The sequence below is a fragment of the Haliaeetus leucocephalus genome, unplaced genomic scaffold, assembly GCF_000737465.1.
Source record: "Haliaeetus leucocephalus isolate CR32 unplaced genomic scaffold, Haliaeetus_leucocephalus-4.0 Scaffold2, whole genome shotgun sequence".
Taxonomy (NCBI): domain Eukaryota; kingdom Metazoa; phylum Chordata; class Aves; order Accipitriformes; family Accipitridae; genus Haliaeetus; species Haliaeetus leucocephalus.
Window position 1 is genome coordinate 4,787,115 of NW_010972438.1, and position 19,485 is coordinate 4,806,599.

Genomic DNA, 19,485 nt, shown 5'->3' on the forward strand with positions numbered 1-19,485 from the left:
GAGCGGAATTAAGGGCTGACCTTTACCTTGTATTCTGAAAAGTAAACTCCCATTACATTTTCTATTTATCTTCTGGCCCCATGTAATAGGTTTTTTTAATAGGAAATACACCCACAAACACTATATAACACCTGTTGCCTGGTTTTCTGGGGTTTAACCACACACTTCCTTCATGAACGCAAGCAGAACAACCAATTCTGTCCGAATGGCTGTATACAGAAACATGCTCTGGGTGTATGTAATTATGAAATTTAAAGCATCCAGATTTAGAAAAATACAAGCTATGAAAATAGATTCAGTGCTACACCTCCATGCGCATGGACAAGCAACTGCCTGTGTATCTGGAGGTGTGTAATGCCTCTGACAAAATACAGCTGCTTAGAAATGCAGTAGGTTTGTTTTGTTTTTTTTAAACCCACATTTAAAAAGAAAGGTGGAATCTTCTCTGATTTAGTAAATGCAATCTTTAAATGTAGGCACATATTTAGTATTAAGATGCTTACTGTGATGTTAAAGCATGATTTCAATTTTTATTAGGCATTGCAAAAAAAAAAAAAAATTGCAGATATATAAATAGATCCATACCTCAAAAGCTCTTCTACAAGTCTTTGCAGTAGTGGCACTAGTGCTGCTAAAACAAACATATCAAAAGGTCACAGGTGCTTAAAGAACAAGTTTATTGACAATATCTTCACAAATAAACAGTCTAAAGAAATTTCAGAAATCTCTAAACTTAGAAATTTTAAAATTTTGTTCTCATTGGCAAAATATTAAAAAAAACAAAAACAAACAAAGACATGTTAAGATATCACTATATTTTTAAACTTTCCTAATTTCAACATTTTGGTTCAGTCCTTTAATTTTATAATACACATCCAACCCTTAAGCACAATGAAAATGAGTCAAAGTACAATTTTCCTTCTGTAAGGGGATCTCAATCAATAAGATTTTTTTTTTTTTGGCAAGCATCTCCCTGAATCCTGTCTGCTTAGAACCTGATAGGTAACATCAGCAAGAAATAACTTCATAAATATTCCAACTGAGCCAAATTATTCTGGTATTAATCAAAACCTAGACTTCCCTAAAACAATACAAAGCATACCATGTAGTACAAGAAACTATTAGCATGCATTTTAGAGGTCATTTTTGTACTTCAGGTATGTGAACTTAAAACCGAAGAGGGACAATTCTGATAAAAATGTACTCAGATATTTCATAACATTAATATTTATTGCTTTATATGAATACTGTATTGAAAGCCCAAGCATTCAGTTTACACACAGAAATTATACAATTATATACCGTTTCACAATGGCAGTGAGCACTCATTACAATCTACAAAAATCTACTTTACAGAAATTTAAAAATTCTAAATATCAAAAAGGTACAGTTGAAGAAACAGGTATAAATTTGGCAGCCAGTAATTGTGACTGGGAGGTTGCAGCTTGCATGTCTTTAAATATGGGAACTGGAAAATATCAAGAGTTTAAAGCAGTAGTTTGTGCTTTGAGCTGGTTTGAAAAAAATGTAACACTGGCTGTCAAAGTAGCATGTTCAAAAATATTTAGTTCACTTCCAAAATGTTATACAAATCATGGTGATTTCTATGCACCCCTAAAGCTTTTAGTCATTTAGCTCAGGTACATAACTATGGTCATATATTAATTCTTCCAATACAGTGGTGTGATCATACCAATGCCATCTGCATACCTTAGAATAATTTTGAGACTTCTCTACAATATTCACAATGCTCCAAGAAGCACTCGAAAAGGCAAGTACCTGTTCATTTCTTCCAAGATATTTTCTTATCGTATTGTCAAACATTTCTTCTACAAAAGTTTAAGCTAATGTTTTGATTACAACGTTCTCAACATAAAGCACATTTTCTCATAAATAAATGAAATCCTTTCACTCAGGCACCTCAGAAGTATACAAAAATGTTGTAATCTGAACAGTTCTCTTGGAATGTGTTTACTCTGGTGTTTTCAACAATGTTAGTATTTCCAGGGTTTCATATGGGCCAGACTTCATTTGTTTTGTTTTCCAGAGGCAAAACAAAGTGCCTTGAGAGGTGAACTCAGTCTTTTCCTATAGAAAAAGTATTTGCTGTATTTATCTTTTATAGAAACAGAAAAATATACCATTTCCCCCTTAGAACAGTGAGGGTACACATAGGTGTGCATGCGTGCATATATGTGTGTGTGAAATGTAACACATTTTAAACACACAACATAAGGTTTCATAGTGTGTATTCAAATAAAAATCTGGAAACCAGCATGAAACCCCATATTTCACATGTCAAATGTTGAAACTGTAACCAAAATATGAAGTAACTGCTATAGCTGTCAGAAAAAGACAAGACAAAAAGCTTTCTTGCTTACGTACAACTAGGTGTGGTAATCTCCAAAAAAGTTGTCAAAATTATAATTACCTTCCAGTTTAAAAACTTTTATTCTAAATAAAAAAAACTATACACAAACCACTGATTTGACCAAACGAAAGTTCAGCGGTAAGCAGGACCTGAAGGAGCTGGTATTCACAGTTCTTATCATGTACAACTCTTTCAAGGTTCAATCCATGGAGAAGTTTATTTTACAACCTGCTTCTTTTTGTAAAACTAAAGGTCCACTTTATTACATAAAATTATTTATACAGTGTAAAACCGGAGCCTTATGGAAAATACTGCATCTACGTGTATTTAAATTAGTCTTGCTCCATAGGTTCATCTGCAACTTCTGTGGCTTCATCACTGTTTTCCATAGGGGTCTCTGATGAAATTTCTGGAGTTTCACTAGCATAGGACCCTAACTCTTCAGTTTCACTGCAGTCAGCTCCACTACTGGCAGATCCACTAATTTCACTGTCATCTGAGTGTAAATCCTTCTCTGCTTGAGACTGATCAGACTCCTCCATTTGATTGCTCTCCTCAGAGGTCTCTTCATTCACAGTTGAGGATTCAGTGTCTTTTTCTTGATCTTTTCTGTCTGGACCAACATTTCTGGGAGACATGAAGGACTCTAGAAATGGTGAAAGTATAATATTACTAAGGCATTTTTAAACATACCTTAATCCTGCTACTTTCTATTCCCAGCTACACTGAGCAATACTTCTACAACACAGCCAAGGACAGGAAAAACTGACAATCCCCAGTTTTATTAGAAGATGTAAAGTATTAGCCAACTTCATCACGATAGCCAAACTATCCTAATATACCATAAAATAAAGTCCCCTTTTTTTTTTATTAAACAGGTGGCTTCACTTAATTAAGCTTCAGCAGAAGACAGAAAAAGATCAGTCTTTTAACTGCAGTTACCTTTTTTTAGTTAGGTACAGGGCCTGCCTTAGAGTGAGGTGTTTTTCACTGTTCTAACAGGATCTGGAGAGACTGTTGCTCAGCCTCCTCAGTGAAAGAACATAACTTCATATCTGTATTTCAGTAATTTATTTATAATAAAGACAGTCAGATATAGATATCACCTATCCCCCTTCTGGAGAAGGGATGAAAACATCTGATGATACCCTGAAGTAGGGATCCTCAAATTCTTGGTGCATCATTACCACCCTCATGTAATTTACTGCCTAAGAAGATTTCAAGTACCATTTTATAAATTTTTAAATAGAGATGTAGGACAAAGAAAGAAGGAAATAACAGAATTGCTAAATTATGCAAAGTTGAAGTATGAACAAGCAGTTCATCTTTATGCACAACTGGAGACATTCAGCAATCCCAACAGCATTGGCCTCCAGCAAAGAAAATCCCAACTCCTTGGAAAATGCACAGAGCAAAGACAATAAAATCTGAAATACCTTCCTCCTCTTCCTCTGTACAGTGCTGTCTGGCACAAGTAGCATCTTTTTCTTTATCCTGAGATGTAGAGGATGTTTCTGTCTCTTCCCCCACGCCTAAAGAAACTTCACTGGAGGCAGTTTGGTTAGGTGCATCTCTGGCTTCCCCTTCCTTGTCAAATTTAAGTCTTTTTACCTCATGTCCTTCTGCTTCTGCAGGATCATCTTCAGAGTGCTTATTTTTTACCGGGCTGCTCTGAGCACCCTCTGATTCAGATGCTGGTGATTCACTGTAAACAACAAAAGCAGCTGTAGTTTTTACTGAAGAAAAACATTCTGTATCTTGTCACACTTCAAAAAAAAAGAAAAGTAGCAGCTACTTCGAGTTAAACACCTCAAGAGGCAACAGTAGAACTCACTTCACTTATTACATAACAAAACCTCAAAGCCATCACTCCTCCTTCACCAGATTGTCGAAGAAAATGCAGAGTGGTCACGATACTCCGGTGGGTCCAAACTACAGACGGCTCCCTACTGCTAGAATCAGTGGCAAACGTTTACAAAACATTGTATCTGGTTATAGTTTAACATCCTGACACAAATATGGTAACTGTGGATTTCTGAACTCCGTTATTCACTCTTCATTTTTACTATACATCCCATAAACTTACGAGATGTGTTACTACAACTGCAGAAACTTGAGCTAACAGTTATCTAGACAGCCCAAACAGTAGTAAGTACATATCAAATCCTGCTGCAGATATTCATATGTTAAGACTTAATTATGCATACCTTAGATGGCCATTCTCGTTTAAAATATTTTAAATATCTAAGTGGAAAAAAATCTGAGAATAATAAAAACTCAAAATACATTACTCCTCACAAACCTGTGTTTTTTATCTTCTGTTTGCTGCAAGCTTGATTCTTTATGTTCCGTGCTGTCTGGCAAACCGTTTGTTGTCATAGGAGTTGACAAAGAAACCTTCGGTCGATTTACTGGTCTGGGAGTTCCAGGACCATTTACATTAGATCTTTAAAAATAATAATAAAAAAATTAACCCATCCTTTTAAGTAATTTGTTCCTAATAGGCAGAAAGCAGCTATAATCTTGTTTTAAAAGAATCACCAAAACAAAACAAAAAAGATCAGGTACTTTGCTATTTTATATTGCGTAAAAAAATTCCTTGCCTACAACATGCAAACTATGATAAAGACTTTAAACAACAAGAAAAAATTTCTAAACAGTGAGGTTGCAAAAAGATCAAAAAATAGAGCATGTAGTGTGTATGTTCATGCCTCCTCTACCCTCCTTCCCCCAGTATTCCATGTCACACCGCATTTTTGAGGCTACCTATTTGGGATCAGAATAGGTAATGATAAGGGATCTGAATCAGCTAGTTCCAGAACTACCTTGCTTTTATCCAGAAAAAGTTACCTCCCGAAACTAAACTTACCTGTCAGAGTACCCTGGTGAATTTCCTGGGAACATAACACCATTCATCCGATTTAAACTATTGGAATTATTTTTCCTAACAAAAAACCAAACCAAAACAAGTTATGAATAAAGAAACTTCAAATTACTTTAAGCTTGTTTGCACAGAATTCCCCCCCAACTTAAACAGTCTCCCACCGTCACTCCTCAAGGGGTTCTCTACCTATACATTACACTAGACTCAGATATGGGCATACATTTTTTTTCTACCACCAGCTATGGTGTAAAGTAACAGCTTAGTGTTCAGGGATTGCACTCAACTGTACTGTATATCTGATTCCAAAGCTGTTTGTTCATTTCCAAAGTATTACATGTAACACTTGCAGACCACTATCACTACTGTTGACTTAACTATTGATAATGAAAACTGAACCCTGCATGGCTGTTTTTTGGATACAACTACTGCCAGCAAGAGAAATATGTTAGACACACATGCGCACATTCTCCCCTTTACTAACACAAGCTTAAAGTTTCAAGAAAAAGAAGATTATACTTACTCTGAAGATGGATATACACAGCTGACAACCATGACGTTCTGTAACAAACAGACAAGATATTAAGAGTTCAGAAACAGAAGCTTCGGCTGTTGACAATACCCCAAAACTTAAGAGTTACAGGATTTTGGTCGTAGCTGTTAAAAGTAGCTGTACAGAAAACTGGGTTGAAAGCTACCAACAGATGACAGATACATAAAAAGTATCTCTGCTCCCTCTTTCCAAGGTCAGGCCATTGTTACGCTGAAAGTCAGTATTTTCATAAGTGGGTTAGTGTCATAACAAGACCAGCACATTAAACCTCAGGCCCAAGTGCTTGTAATTTCTAACTGAAGTATCTCTAGAAAGCAAAGTATTCCAAAATGCTGAAAAACTTCTGAATTGCTGGAGAGATGCTCTGTTCATACGCAAGTCCTGCATTCAAAAGTGTGTAAGCACTATTAGCTATTTTTGGCACAGCCATATCTCAAATGTTAAATTATTTTGGCCCCACATAAACAAAGGGCAGAAATAATGATTAATTCAGTACGTTTTGCTTAGCCATCTCTCCCTCTTGAACGGCACTGCAACTAAATCAATTTTAACATCTAAAAACCTAGCTTAAAAATTAGTTAAGTTTCTCTTTAAATCAGTACTTGCCTAATTATACGGGGTGGTTGTCACAGGGCCACCTAAATTAACCCAGACGAACTTTGATGGTGGTTCTCCATAAAACCTGAGGCGTGGTTTCACAGCTCTCATTGTTGGCTAAGAAACTGCTTTGTGAAATCTCTGTCTCATCATTTATTCCTGACCATCTCCTTCCCATCTTAACTCGCAAGAACACACCTGACTGCATCCACTAGAAGAGCGAAAACCAACCCATCTGCAAGTTAACCTTTCTTTGACTGAAGAGTTTTAAGTAGGAACCTCAAGCCAATTTTGCCATCAAGAAAATCCTATGTTGAACCATGTCCTGAAAGTCTTATCTACTCTTGCAAGATCCCACATTCTGACATAAGCTATAAAATAGCATTAAATGACATCTACACAAGAGGATTTAAATACTGAAACAAAAGACACTGGGGTGAAGGGGCCTCTCCTTCACCTACTGGATCTAATCTGAACCCAAATGTGGAAGGAAATGCCCGATCAAAAAACTCTGAATTATTTCAGCTGATTACGTGATTACTTCTAGCTAGGACTCAATATACAAAGTGACATTACACCCTCCACAAACTACAGTTTGAGTACTGAACCGTGATTAGGAAACGCAACAGTTACAGCCCTGAGATTTATTTTTATGTCTTAATAAAACTGCTTTTTGACGTTAAAAGGTAAGAAACAAACTCATACACTTAAGAGTAGCTATTAGCTATACTATGGCTATGAGCCATAATGAAATCAACAGACCTTTGAGACTAATTCAGAAGTTATTTAAGTGGTAGTTGTGACTGTTTAGCTGTGTTCTCTCTCAGAAAAATACATACCTTTTCCACACCTCTTAGAAACTTGTCTGTTCCTGTGTAATTCCTCCTAGGATCTGTCAGCAACTCACAGAGTCGCTGTATAGTGAACGGGATGCTGCAATGAAATAGATTTATAACAAATTAATTTCATTTTAATGAGTATGACTGTTAGGAAGCAACAACGTTATTGTTTTCTACCCCTTACTGAGAAGATAGGAAGAAAACAGTATTGAAATTTGTTATCATTAGCAATGTAGGGTAGTAACTCAAGGCCTTATTTTTCCTTATCTCATACACTGAGGTAACAAAGCACTCTCTTTTTGTGCTCACCACCACAAAACTCTTAAGTAGGATCCTAAACACATCATCCCACAACTCAAACAATTCATTAAAACAATGAAAAGGAAATCAGATCATCAACAGTAAAATAGTTTAAGACTGTATTTATTATTCAAATATATAGAACAGAAATGGTAAGCGATTCAAAACAAATTTGAGTCATACACATTAGAGCTAAAAAATTCTCAACTTGTAGTTTATTTCATGTTTTACAAAATACATTTACAGAAAAAGCATTAAATGTTGGAATTAGTAGAACCATTATACTTTAGCTGTTACAAATATTCTATTTTGCCACAACTGGACAGTATATTTATCTATCAAGGAACAGCTCAGTAAAAATAATTAAATTCAGAGTAAGATATATAAATCCATAAGCATCACATTCACACATTGTTTTCTGATAATTCTGCACTCAGTTTCATTCCTACTTAAATGAGAAACTGACCTTTCAGACAAGCAACATTTTACATACATTTACCAGTTACCTGAGATGTCATACACTTTCATTGCAAAGTCAGCATCATATTTTAACAAACTTCTGTGACTTGTGACAAAATAGTAAAATACTTTAAAAGTTATTTCAATAAAGTAATAAAGAACCATGCATTTTTACAGTTAACTATTTGAAGTTGAAGCCATGAACATTTCAAAAATATGTCCAGGAAGAATATTTGATACAATACAATACTTAAGAACCATTTCTTGATTGGGAATACAACTGATACACCAAATGCAGAGCAGTATCAATACAGACTTATATACGTGTGTGTGCATATATCCCTATACTCTAAGTTTTTGTAAAAATTCAACTTATTTTCTGAAGAACTCAGTACACAGTATCTTAAGCCTATTTCATTAGCTAACACAGTATGTATCTCAAGCTTAGCTCATTAGCTAAAAAGCCACATCTTAAAGATGCACAGATCCACCACTAGTTCAGTGCAAACACGTCAGCATAGCTATAATTAATCATACTACATGACACTTCACTTTAACTAAAAGCAAGCAGTAATCAGAAAGAGAGTGACCAAGTATCAACAATTTAATTATGTTTTTCAGAACTGCCTGTATATGACGTTACTGAGGAAGTTATAATCCTCAGCTGGAAAACCATAAGGAGGTAGGCTACAATGCAACCACCCTTAGCCCTGGTTCCAACACAGCTACGTGAAAAAACACAGAAGGTATATCACGTTTACCGTACTAGTTATTGCCTTCCCTTGCTATTCACCCTGAATTGCACCATACCAACTTATCTTTACTTGACTTCTAAGAATAGAAAGATGGTGAAGTTAATCTCCATCAATCAGCTGTGGAGAGTTAGCATACAGCTGATAAAGCACTAAATACATTAAATGCTTGCAAAAAGTAATACTCTAAGATGACAGTACTTCTAAAACATTTGTTTTGAAATGTTATTGCTTAAAAGCAAGTAAAATGGCAGAAACCAAGTATTTTGGCAGGCAGGCAAAATACATTTCACCTCCCTATTTTGACCCAGAAGTATCTCCACCCCATCCCCAAAATTTGCTAAGTACAGACCAGAATAAACCAGGAACAAGTGTTCCTTTTAATTCAGTTTATTACATGAAGGCTCTTAAGCTTGACAATGGTTCTGTCATTAATTTCCCTAAAGCTTCTTTAGTATCAATCAAATAGTGCTGCTGTTCAGCAGCTTTTGGTCAATGAGTAATCTTTCTGACACCCACATTCTTCATGTTCAGCTCCTGCGTAGTGCCCTCTTTTAAGGAAATTCCCAACTCTGACTCAGTCACAATTTACTTTATCTGTTAACTTTTCCACATAAGTACAGCACTAATTGTGTCTATCACTTCTCATTGATGGCTGTTTTGGTTTGGGGTTGAAAAGTCCATAATTAAAGAGACTTTGTAATTTTTTTTAATAGCCTAGACTGTCCATTCAAAATCAATTTATTTCACAGAAACAAAAATACACAGAAACTTTAAATTCTTTTTCATCAGCCAAATCAGTAAGACATCCTGGAGAATCACTGCCTGGCTAATTTGTATTTAGCTGTTCCTAACTGGACACGTGGTATTTAGTACCTGGAGTACTAAGGCATGAAGTATTTTGTGAACATCAATACAGTTCTGGCTACTTGGGGAATAAGCATACTCAAGACAGTGTGCAGCCTGCAACTAACTCCAGAAGTAAAAGTTGCCCTCCTATTTTACTCTCAGTTATAAAAAGTTTAACCAAAAGCCAAAACCAGTTCATTTCCCTCCAAAATTTTCCACAGTAAACTGAACTTCATTTATTGAGCAGCAGATGGCACCAAGTGTCACACTATCTCCTCCTTTGCATGTAATTTGTTTAACATTCGTAAATGTTTTTAGTTGGCAAAACCCGAAGTTAACTTCACCTCATGAATTCTTTTCCGTAAAACTATTATTTTAAAATAGTTTAACAATGTGATTTTAAAATAGAAGTAATTGAAATTGGTGTAAATCTGTACAGGAACACCAACGTATTTGTGAGCAGTATGAGAATTGACCTTAAATGCTTAGAAATTTAATTAGTTCAGTACATGAGCTGCATGAATAGTCCTAATCTGCCTACGTAAACTAACCACTTAAAATTCTATACAAACACACTCAAAACTGCACTTCCTAGCGCTATAGCTCAGAATTAATTACAAACCAAAAATTCATCATATGGACAGGATTCAAAAGGGATCTGGGAAAATTACTTACAACAGCTATATTAGATTGTATCAAAACACACACATAAATGAAAATTTGGATTATGATTATAGCTATTTTATTCATGCTGTGAAGACTCCTCTGTGATCAGAGATCCCCAATAACTTACCTTGGAACTTTCTGCTTCACTAGCAAAGGATAAAGAAAATGGCAAGCCTTTTAAGAAGTTCCTACTCCAAAGCAATTCTAAAGTATAGCATGAGAATCTGGCTCTGCAAGCATATTACACAATGTCAAGTAGGATACAGTAAGGTTAAAACAGCCAGTTTGTGCTTTCTTTAAAAGACACTACATCTAGAAAGACCCCAAAACAGGGGTCATTCTCAATTTGTTACTTGACTTTAAAAAAAAAAAAGTTTTAAAAAAATTAGCTAGTTTTAACCACCTCATTCCCTCATTCTTTTAAACAAACACCAGTAAAAAACATCCTAATAATAAAGTGACATCAAGTAGCTTCCTTCTCCACTATGGCACCCTGAAACGACATCCACAACTCTGAGAAGTCTGAATATACCCAATTGCACAAACCCAAACCTGCTGCTGTTACTTTTTGGACACTTCTCCACATGATTCAGCTTTCCCAATCAAATCCTCACTGTAGGAATTGCAGGATTTACTAAATGAACTATTCTACAATCCCAGATTCGGAAACATCCTGTTGTATTATTTTCTTTAAGGTAACTAGCTTCCAGTTTGCTTCCTCAAAGACTGTGTGGTTCACTTCAAAGCATGAGGAAGTTGAGCACTCTTAAGTGTTACAGCAATAGATCAAAATAGCACAGCCACAGAGTAAGCTCCAGACTTGGTCACCCAGTGGTTTGTTTAGTACACTTTGGAACAACAGAAGATAACAGCAGCCCATTCATTAGCTGTCTCCATGCAAGAACATTACAAATTTTGCGGGCAGTGAAACATTAACAAAAAGCTGGGGGAGGCGAAACAGAGGCACACTCGGTCATAAAGGACAGGTTTGTTTTTAAATTCCTTCAGTGAAGTAGCCCAGTATAAGTATTGGGTGGCTGAGAACCAGCTAAATTTCACATTCTTAGAAGTATCCTATATGAAAGCAATTTGGAGGGGGAAGATGAGATCTGACTTTTAAGAGACACCTAAACTTCAAATAAATTAAGTAGTAGGGAACAATGACAGTAAAAATTATTAACCTTAGCATCAAAATATGGACATGTTAGTAGCACCTCCACATCTGAAATTTCAGGGTAACAGGGAGGCAAGCTTTATAGTATGCCCATTTACTGACAAGCTGAAAAAAATGCTGAAAAAGTCTCTCCTTAAGGAAGCATGGAGACCCACAAGCAGGATGACTCAGCTTATGGTAAGTACATAATCCAGTTTAGAAACAAGAAAAATACTACATCAGCTATTAAAAAAAGACACACCAAATAACAGACAAAAAAAAATTTCAGGAGCTTTATTTTAAAACAAAACAAAACTTCCATGATTATGAAACCAGCAAAGGGTATACACTTTAATCTAAGACAGTCAGCAATAGATCGAATACCCCGAGTCTCTCAATTAGTTAAGTATCATTCAATCTATAAATTTGATTCTGGCACCATTTAACAATTCAAAACCAGGTATACCTTGCCTCCTGGTCACACCGTGTTTATTGCAGCATTACTTCTTCAAAAGCTACTGAACTGCCATAAAGTAATTAAGAACTGAATGCCAAAAGACTTCTTTCAATTAGGTATTTCAAAATATATTGAAAGAAAACTGACTTTTAACAGGTAAAATAGACAGTAAATGCACATAGTAATACCATGCTTCATTGAATTGTATTACTTAAAAACTAACTACATACGGAAAAAACTGAAGTGACTGACATGTCACAGGATGTCATAATTTTCATCAAAGACAGAATAATAAAGTGAAAGTTCTGAAACTACTGTAATGTATTTCCAAGGTATGCATTTGCTTCTGCTCATCTATTTTAGGAAGCAAAATGAACAGTCACAGATAGTTTGTACAAACTACTAGGTTAAAAATTGGGAAAATATTTTTGTTATCCTGATTTTAGAAAACAAATGATACATACCCATTAAATCCAGTGACAATTTTCAGGATTCTTTCTTTCATCTCTTCAAAGGGAATATATTCCACATTTGGATTGGGGGGCCCTCTTGGTTCAGGAGCTGAGGTTCTGAAATCATCCATTACTTTCTCCAGTTTGAAAATAAAATAGCCTTTAAACTGAGACCACTGAACCCTGCATAAAACACAAGAATTAGGACATATGCAAGTCAGTTCTAAAACCACAGAACAACAGCATAACTTTATGTCTGCAAAACAACATTCACACTGGTATGCCAGTCCTAAGATAAATGAGGCAAGTAACATGGTATTATTTTTCTTCCTGAATTTAAACCATGGCAACTATTTAAATAATTACAGTAGAACAATATTACACAAGTCAATTGTCATTAACAGGTTAAGCCATTTCCTTAAAGAGCCAATATCCACTTACAATTCAAACCTAAATGTGAAATATGCATGCATTCTATACAATTTACCAGTGAGCCTACATGCTGCCTGAAGTTTTCACTGAGCTCATAAGAGAAGGAGGGGAAAAACAAACAAAAAAAAGAAATGTTTCAAGTCTGGAAACCATACAGCAATTGTACACAGCATTATCTGCTTTGGTTACAAAATCTTACAGAAAGGCCTTCTGTACTAACTGCTCAGTATCCATGCACCTTAAAAGCATTTAATAGTACCTCTTTTTCTCTGAATGGCAAGTCTACTTTGTATCACAGTTAGTACTTGCTGATGAATATTTGAGCAAAACAACTTTGACTCCTGAAAAACATTCCCACAACAGTAAGTAGTCTATTAAGATCTTTCCAAATTACCTTCTGCCTTACAACTTAAAAGATTTATCATTTATAGAATTATATATATTGAAATTTTCAAGAAAACAGGTCTCTCACACTGCATACAACGGACAAGGTGGGAAACTGCTGAGAAAGCTCTTCTACACCAATCGCCCCACATAACAGTTACACAAGTTCTGGGCCTCCTCCGGCTAGTCCATTTCTTAGCAGAGTAGGGAGCAACTGGAAAGCAACTGATTTAGTTCAGTTACTATCAATTTTATTCTATTAACGCTGATGCAGGAGCTTTCACAGCTACAGGATGGAGATGCTAGTGGAGAAAAAGAAGAAACAGGGGGAATAACAAACCAACAATAAAGAAAGAGAGAAAACTATCTTTGACATTTATCTATAACATACGCAATCTGGAATGAACAGGCTCAAATCAAACAAGCATAAAATCTGAACCCCTGGACAGCCCTTCAGGTCCTGCTGAAAAAAATACTATTTAGCCAAAGGTTGTATTTCTACAGGCTGTAACAGGCTGTAACTAGCTGAAACAGCCCTGACTATTTTCAACCCCACCTAACATCTGACCTTCTGTCAGGCTGCTACAACTATTTCTGCTGTGAGCTACGTGTGGTGACTCCCCAGCAGAGCGACGTTTTGTGTCCTGCATGCTATTCTCAAGCAGCGGTACTACCAAATACAAAACCACAGGCCAATGAAGTCATATTAGCCTACTTTCACCAGAAAAACAGTGCCATGTTATCTTTGCCTTAATTTTCTCCTTCATCTCAAAGAAATAATTATGAGATGAAAAGGGGAAAAACTTAGCTCAGGTTTACCTACAGAGATTCAAACACGAAACCCCCATCTTTTATTAGGAGTGATAAATACGCAAGAATGGAAAGAAATCCGAAGAGGAAAGCAAACCTCCCTTTTCCTTCACAAGAAACCATTAAGCACCTCACAACAGAGGGGAACACAGGACTTAGTGAATAATAGTAAAAGCAGAAACAAAAATAGAAAGAAAGAAGAAACAGGTCCCAAAAGGGAATGGCATGGATAGATTAAACATCATCATTGAGTCTCACTGGATTATTGCTCCAATTAGCATTATACAGCCAAAGCAGAATACTACATTTCCAGTGTACAATATTAGGCATTACTACTACAAATGTTAAATTAAAAAGCTATCCGACTCCGCAGTGCTACCACCCTGAGACCAAAGCTTTCTTAAATCTGTGATTTGTTATTACATAAGCACATCACAAAACACAGACAGAAAACTCCTAGTAAATCACCCCATGCCACAGTGGAATTACTCCCTACAGAGCATCCCAAGAGCTTTACTTGCCTCATGAAAGGGAATTCTACTATTATTCTAAACATTCTTTGACAACCCCCTTTAGGTATTTTTTCACACTATAAAACTTGAACTGTTCTTTGTTTTCTTATTTATTTCTTGCTAAATAGTAACACTTATCTTTTCATAGACTATTAATGCATCAGTGTTGCTGAAATAAACCAACAACATACAAAGTTTAAAATGGAATCTACTGCCTGAAAGCAGTACCCACCAGCTCCTCTTTACAATGTTGAAGCTACAGAAAACAAAGTAAGTAACATTTTGCCCCTATACAGAAGTCGAGAACTGTCACTTGTTTTAAACCCAAGTATTTTTAATTAGTATTTCTTCTGTTATAAAAAGGCTGAGAACTCGCATCTGCAATACACTGCAATACTGACATAAAAAGCATCTTTCATCCTGTATTTCGAAACACTTAATAAATGACTGCCAACCAGGTGACACAGTCCAGCTTACAAACAGAAGCAGAGTTTAAGGATAAACTCATCCTGCAGTCACAAGCCCGACTACAGCTAACCCAGATATGGCAACACCAGCTTTAAATCAACTAAACAAGCTGTTGCTAGAAGCAGTGTAACCACAGCAGCAGGAAGTCAGGACACGCTTACTGTTTAGATATTTATTCTCTTTCTCAAGCTGTTTTTTTCAACACTGCTGAATTCCCTGCTGCTGTAGCTGGGCTACTAGCAGCATGAAAGCTAACTGGTTAAAAGCAAGGGGTACATTCACGTTGCAATCATAGATATAACTGCAGTTCGTACCATAAGCAACTCCTTCGAAGTCACAGAGGTGTCTCGTGCTTCTAGAGCATAATCTCCTGACCTCAGTGTTGTAAGTTAAACATTAAAACACGCTCCCATTTAGATGATGGTCTTGAAGCACTTTCAACCTATGCAACTGGTTTCTGGTGAGAAGTTTTATCCCAGTACCAGTAAGTTACATGGGAACTCCAGCCACTCAACAGGAAATATTATTTGCACCACAAAAGACTGAGTCAGCTCCAGATTCTTCAACCGTGTAGGCAAAACTCAGTCCTGCAGTGGCACCACAGTGGATTCCTGGAAGGCAGGAAGAAGGAGGAAGGTTTCTGGAGGCTACAATGCAGGTCACTTGTTTCTGTTAGGCCGAACTCTTCTATTATTATCCTAGGATGAAGAATCTCCAACTTCTGCCCACCATCCTGCAGTTACCTCCCTGCCTTTCCTACCAACCCAGAAAGCAGCAATACCTCTTCCCCTCTTTCTTAACCTCATCTACTTATCATTCTGCGTCTGCCAACCCCCCCCAGGAAGGGGGCAGAACTACAGACTATTCCTACAGGAGGAAGAAAATACTTCGAAAGCAAGAGGGAGCAGCTCTGGAAAGCAGGTTTCTGCTTCTGCTTTCACCCAGAACTGCAATTGCTTCCTTTTCCCCCAAAGCCAGGTCCCTTCATCAGCGACAGCAGCATCTACCACCATGTTACCAGATACTGACAGTCTACCTCCTAGACAGCTGTGTACTATGCCTCTAGTTTAAGCTGACTCTGAACAAGTCTTCAGAAAAGAAATGCAATACACAAGGTGGATTAATAAAGGATTTATATGAAAGAATCTTACTTCAAGTAACCTTACTTATGCATATCTGCTAAGGAAGCTTACCTACACTTGTGACAATGTACCACAAAGTTTGAAGACTGTTTTTAAACTATATATGAAAGACTCAAATCAATCTACAAAACTGAGAAGTATCTGTGTATGTGAAAAAAAATTTGTGAAAATAATGAACTCACTTCTGACAAAAAAAAAAAGTCATTTCTGCAGGGACAGCAAGATTTTCTTAATTTCCATTTACTTCAGTGGAAGTGATTAAAACTGAGTGTTGAAAGAGGAAAGTTACCTTTCCTGTTTTACCAGTCTATGAAAATGACATACAGAAGTTGGTATCAGCTAAACTCCTGAAACTCACTTGCATCTCATCCATACAGAAAACCAATTAGTTCAGAAACAGTGGGTAGAACTGTTAGCCAATACAGCACAAAAATTTAAGATTAAAAATGGCATATCCTCCTAATTATCAAAGCAATCTATATCTACACCTCTAGAAATTTTAAGTTATCAGCATACACTGAAAGACCAGTCACTTAGAAAGCCAGACTACAGTAGTGAGAAGAGATAAACAAATGGCAAATATCTGTTTTCAAGAAAAGTCTTCCAACATGTATCACAAGCTACCTGAGAACAACTCTAGCATTAGGATGCAAGACCTCTATTTTAGCTGCTTTGTTACAAAATGGGAGACACTGAAAATGAGCAAAGTTTGGTCAATACCTTCTGTAGTTAAATCAAGAGCCAAACAGAAGTGCAAGAAAACTCCTCTACACAGATTTATGTACAACTTCATTAAGTTTTATTCACTGGAAAATGACTGACAAACACTTTAAGCTCTGTAAAGAAATGAAATTGAAGAAATTCCATGGAGAAAATATTATTCATACTTTCTTCTGAACAGGCTTGTTTATAAATACTTGCTCTTCCCACTCAGCATTGTACATAATCAGCCTTTTCTAAATGCACACTTAACGCCTTCTAAACCATGCTTCTCCTGTCCACTACACTAACTTGTGAATTTGTATTAGCAACTTTTTGAGAGCTTCTTTATAGCCAAAGAAAAAAAATTCCTGTGAACACTGTATGATCTGTACAAGTATCTTCAGAAACAAAACTTAAAAAAATTAGTTGATCCTAAAATAGTTTGGTTCAGTGTACTTTCATTCTAGAGAATGACAACTTTGAAATTATATACATTTTTTATGTATATCTAAAACATCTTTCACCACAGTATCTGGGTCATCCTGTGTAAATACACCTGTACAAAGACAGCTCCCCTGGGCTAACGAGCCTGTGGTTTCAAAGATAAATACTCTAAATGATTATTTGGAGTATTTAAGAAAAAGCTGGCATTTTTTTCTTAAATAGAGAGTCCTCTGTCTCCCTCCCACCAGCTCCTGCACCATCCTTCCCTTATAGCAACCTAAAGGTTTTGCTCTGACATACAGAAAATTACAGGAAGAAACTGATTTTATTAAAAAAGCACCTACCAAGGGAAAAAAAAGTCATCAAAGGCAGTAATGAATGGCTGAAAAGAAGCAATCACAGCACGCTTCAGAACTATAGCTTGTATAGATACATATATCATAGCAGAACCACACACCTCAAATTCTCCCAGGACCAATGTAAATGCTGGTAGTTTACCTCAACAATTTAATTTTTTTTTTAAAAAAAAGCACCTTTATTTAATAGTCAAGCAACAGATGAAAGCATAGAAGCCATACAGAGTCCAACAGCTCAGTCTTTGTATGTTACTTAAATATATGGCACTATGTCCTAAATTTAATATATGCTAATAACTATGCGTATGAAAAGATGTTTAACACCATAATGTTGTACCAGAATGCAGTCCCTGACCTTGCAATTTAAGTAAAAAATTAGAAACATAACAGAGAAACACGGATGGAAGACACTTCAGTGTTTGAAGATACTCAGTTGTGTTTTACAGAAATCAAACAGAAAAGCAGACAGCACCCGACCAAACAGCCAATAATACAAGAAACATAAGCAAGTTTTGAGAATATTTACGTATAATTAGAGGCAGCATGAAAAAAGGCTAAAAAGGGGTGGGGGAAGACATAAGACATGAAATGAGCAAGCAGAGATTAAATAAAATGACAGGCTATGCAAAAACCCCACCAATAAAGAAATAAAAAAAAAATCCCCCCCACAAACACACAAAACCCCAGGACGGGGTCAGAATTACTAAGCAAAGACAAGAAAGTTAAGCCCTATGAAGACAGACACAAAGGAGTGTAAGGAAACTCTACAGTCACAACAGTACTACAATAACGTACTTATTCACTGAAAGTTGATGAGGCAGCAAAAATATCTCCACTGCACAGGGAAGGAAGAATTTAAAAAAAAAAATTAATTTAGACAAGGGACATAACCTAGCATTACCAGAGCTGAAACAAGGAAGAACACAATCCTAAAAAACTTTGTTCTCCAATAAAAGCAAATTATTTCACACCTGTACTTGAACTACATGATTTTCTGTTGGAACTAATCCATTACTACAGATCAACTGAAGCTTGCCAAGCAACATCAACCAAGTTTAGAAATCCACCAGTTCGATTTGATAAACAGCACTCTTCAACAAGGGGCAGAGGTCACCTTAGACAGAAAGCAGTTCAAGTAATCTGATGCTATGCTTTGATTTAAAAGAAGAATTACTAGCACAAAGTTGCTTGCAAGGTACAATTGCTTCTCCACTAACATGATTTGGACAGAATTAATCTTTTTCCAAATGCGCATATAAAAAAAAAATTGCATTTTACATGGAAATAATCTAATCCTATCACTCCCAGAGTGCAAAAGACTTCCCCCCCTATTCCCTTATCTCCTGCTTACTCAAACTGTTTGTACTGATGAAACTAAGAAAGCAGCTTTCTCCTTTAACACACTGGTTATTGTGAAAGAGGTGAACCCTCTGTCAATAGCTTGCACTATTGAGATGTTTGTTGTATGTCTGAGAATTAACTGGTATTTTCTTCCGACCATTGGACAAGTTTTTATATTTGATTCTTTTGCCACTTGGTAAACTCACTTTGGGAGACTTGACATTTCAACAAAAAGAGCAGAAAACCAAAAACATTTAACCAAGTTGTCTGGGCAAGATTTGACAAACATTAAAAACCAAGTAACAAAAGTAATAGTGAAAGGCAACTTAAGAACCTGAAACAAAGAGGAAAGTCGTCTTGCCGTCTGAAGAATCACAGAAAAACATTACCTTTCGGAGAATTAGAACAAGAAAGCACACAAAGCTGTAACTGCAACATCCCTACCTCCTTCATACAAACACAGTGCTTCCCCTACTGTTTTTAAGAAAAACTATCCATGTTGAACAAGTGATACAGTTCTTTCTCATGTATTTAGTACTACACTGGAACACCGTCATCCTTTGCT

The 19,485-nt window shown here is 36.2% G+C and overlaps 1 protein-coding gene across 1 annotated transcript in view; it reads right to left on the reverse strand.

Annotated features, from left to right (window-relative positions):
• Positions 1-947: 947 nt before the first annotated feature.
• The window catches only part of PPP4R2 (protein phosphatase 4, regulatory subunit 2), a 33,737-nt gene continuing 15,199 nt past the window's right edge, over positions 948-19,485 (reverse strand). The window contains exons 4-10 of the mRNA XM_010573221.1: positions 12,342-12,512; positions 7,242-7,335; positions 5,776-5,813; positions 5,241-5,315; positions 4,674-4,817; positions 3,808-4,076; positions 948-3,017 (exon numbers count right to left, since the gene is read on the reverse strand). Of these exons, the coding sequence (XP_010571523.1) occupies positions 2,704-3,017; positions 3,808-4,076; positions 4,674-4,817; positions 5,241-5,315; positions 5,776-5,813; positions 7,242-7,335; positions 12,342-12,512 (1,105 nt within the window). The 3' untranslated portion in view covers positions 948-2,703. The remainder of the gene's footprint in view (positions 3,018-3,807; positions 4,077-4,673; positions 4,818-5,240; positions 5,316-5,775; positions 5,814-7,241; positions 7,336-12,341; positions 12,513-19,485) is intronic.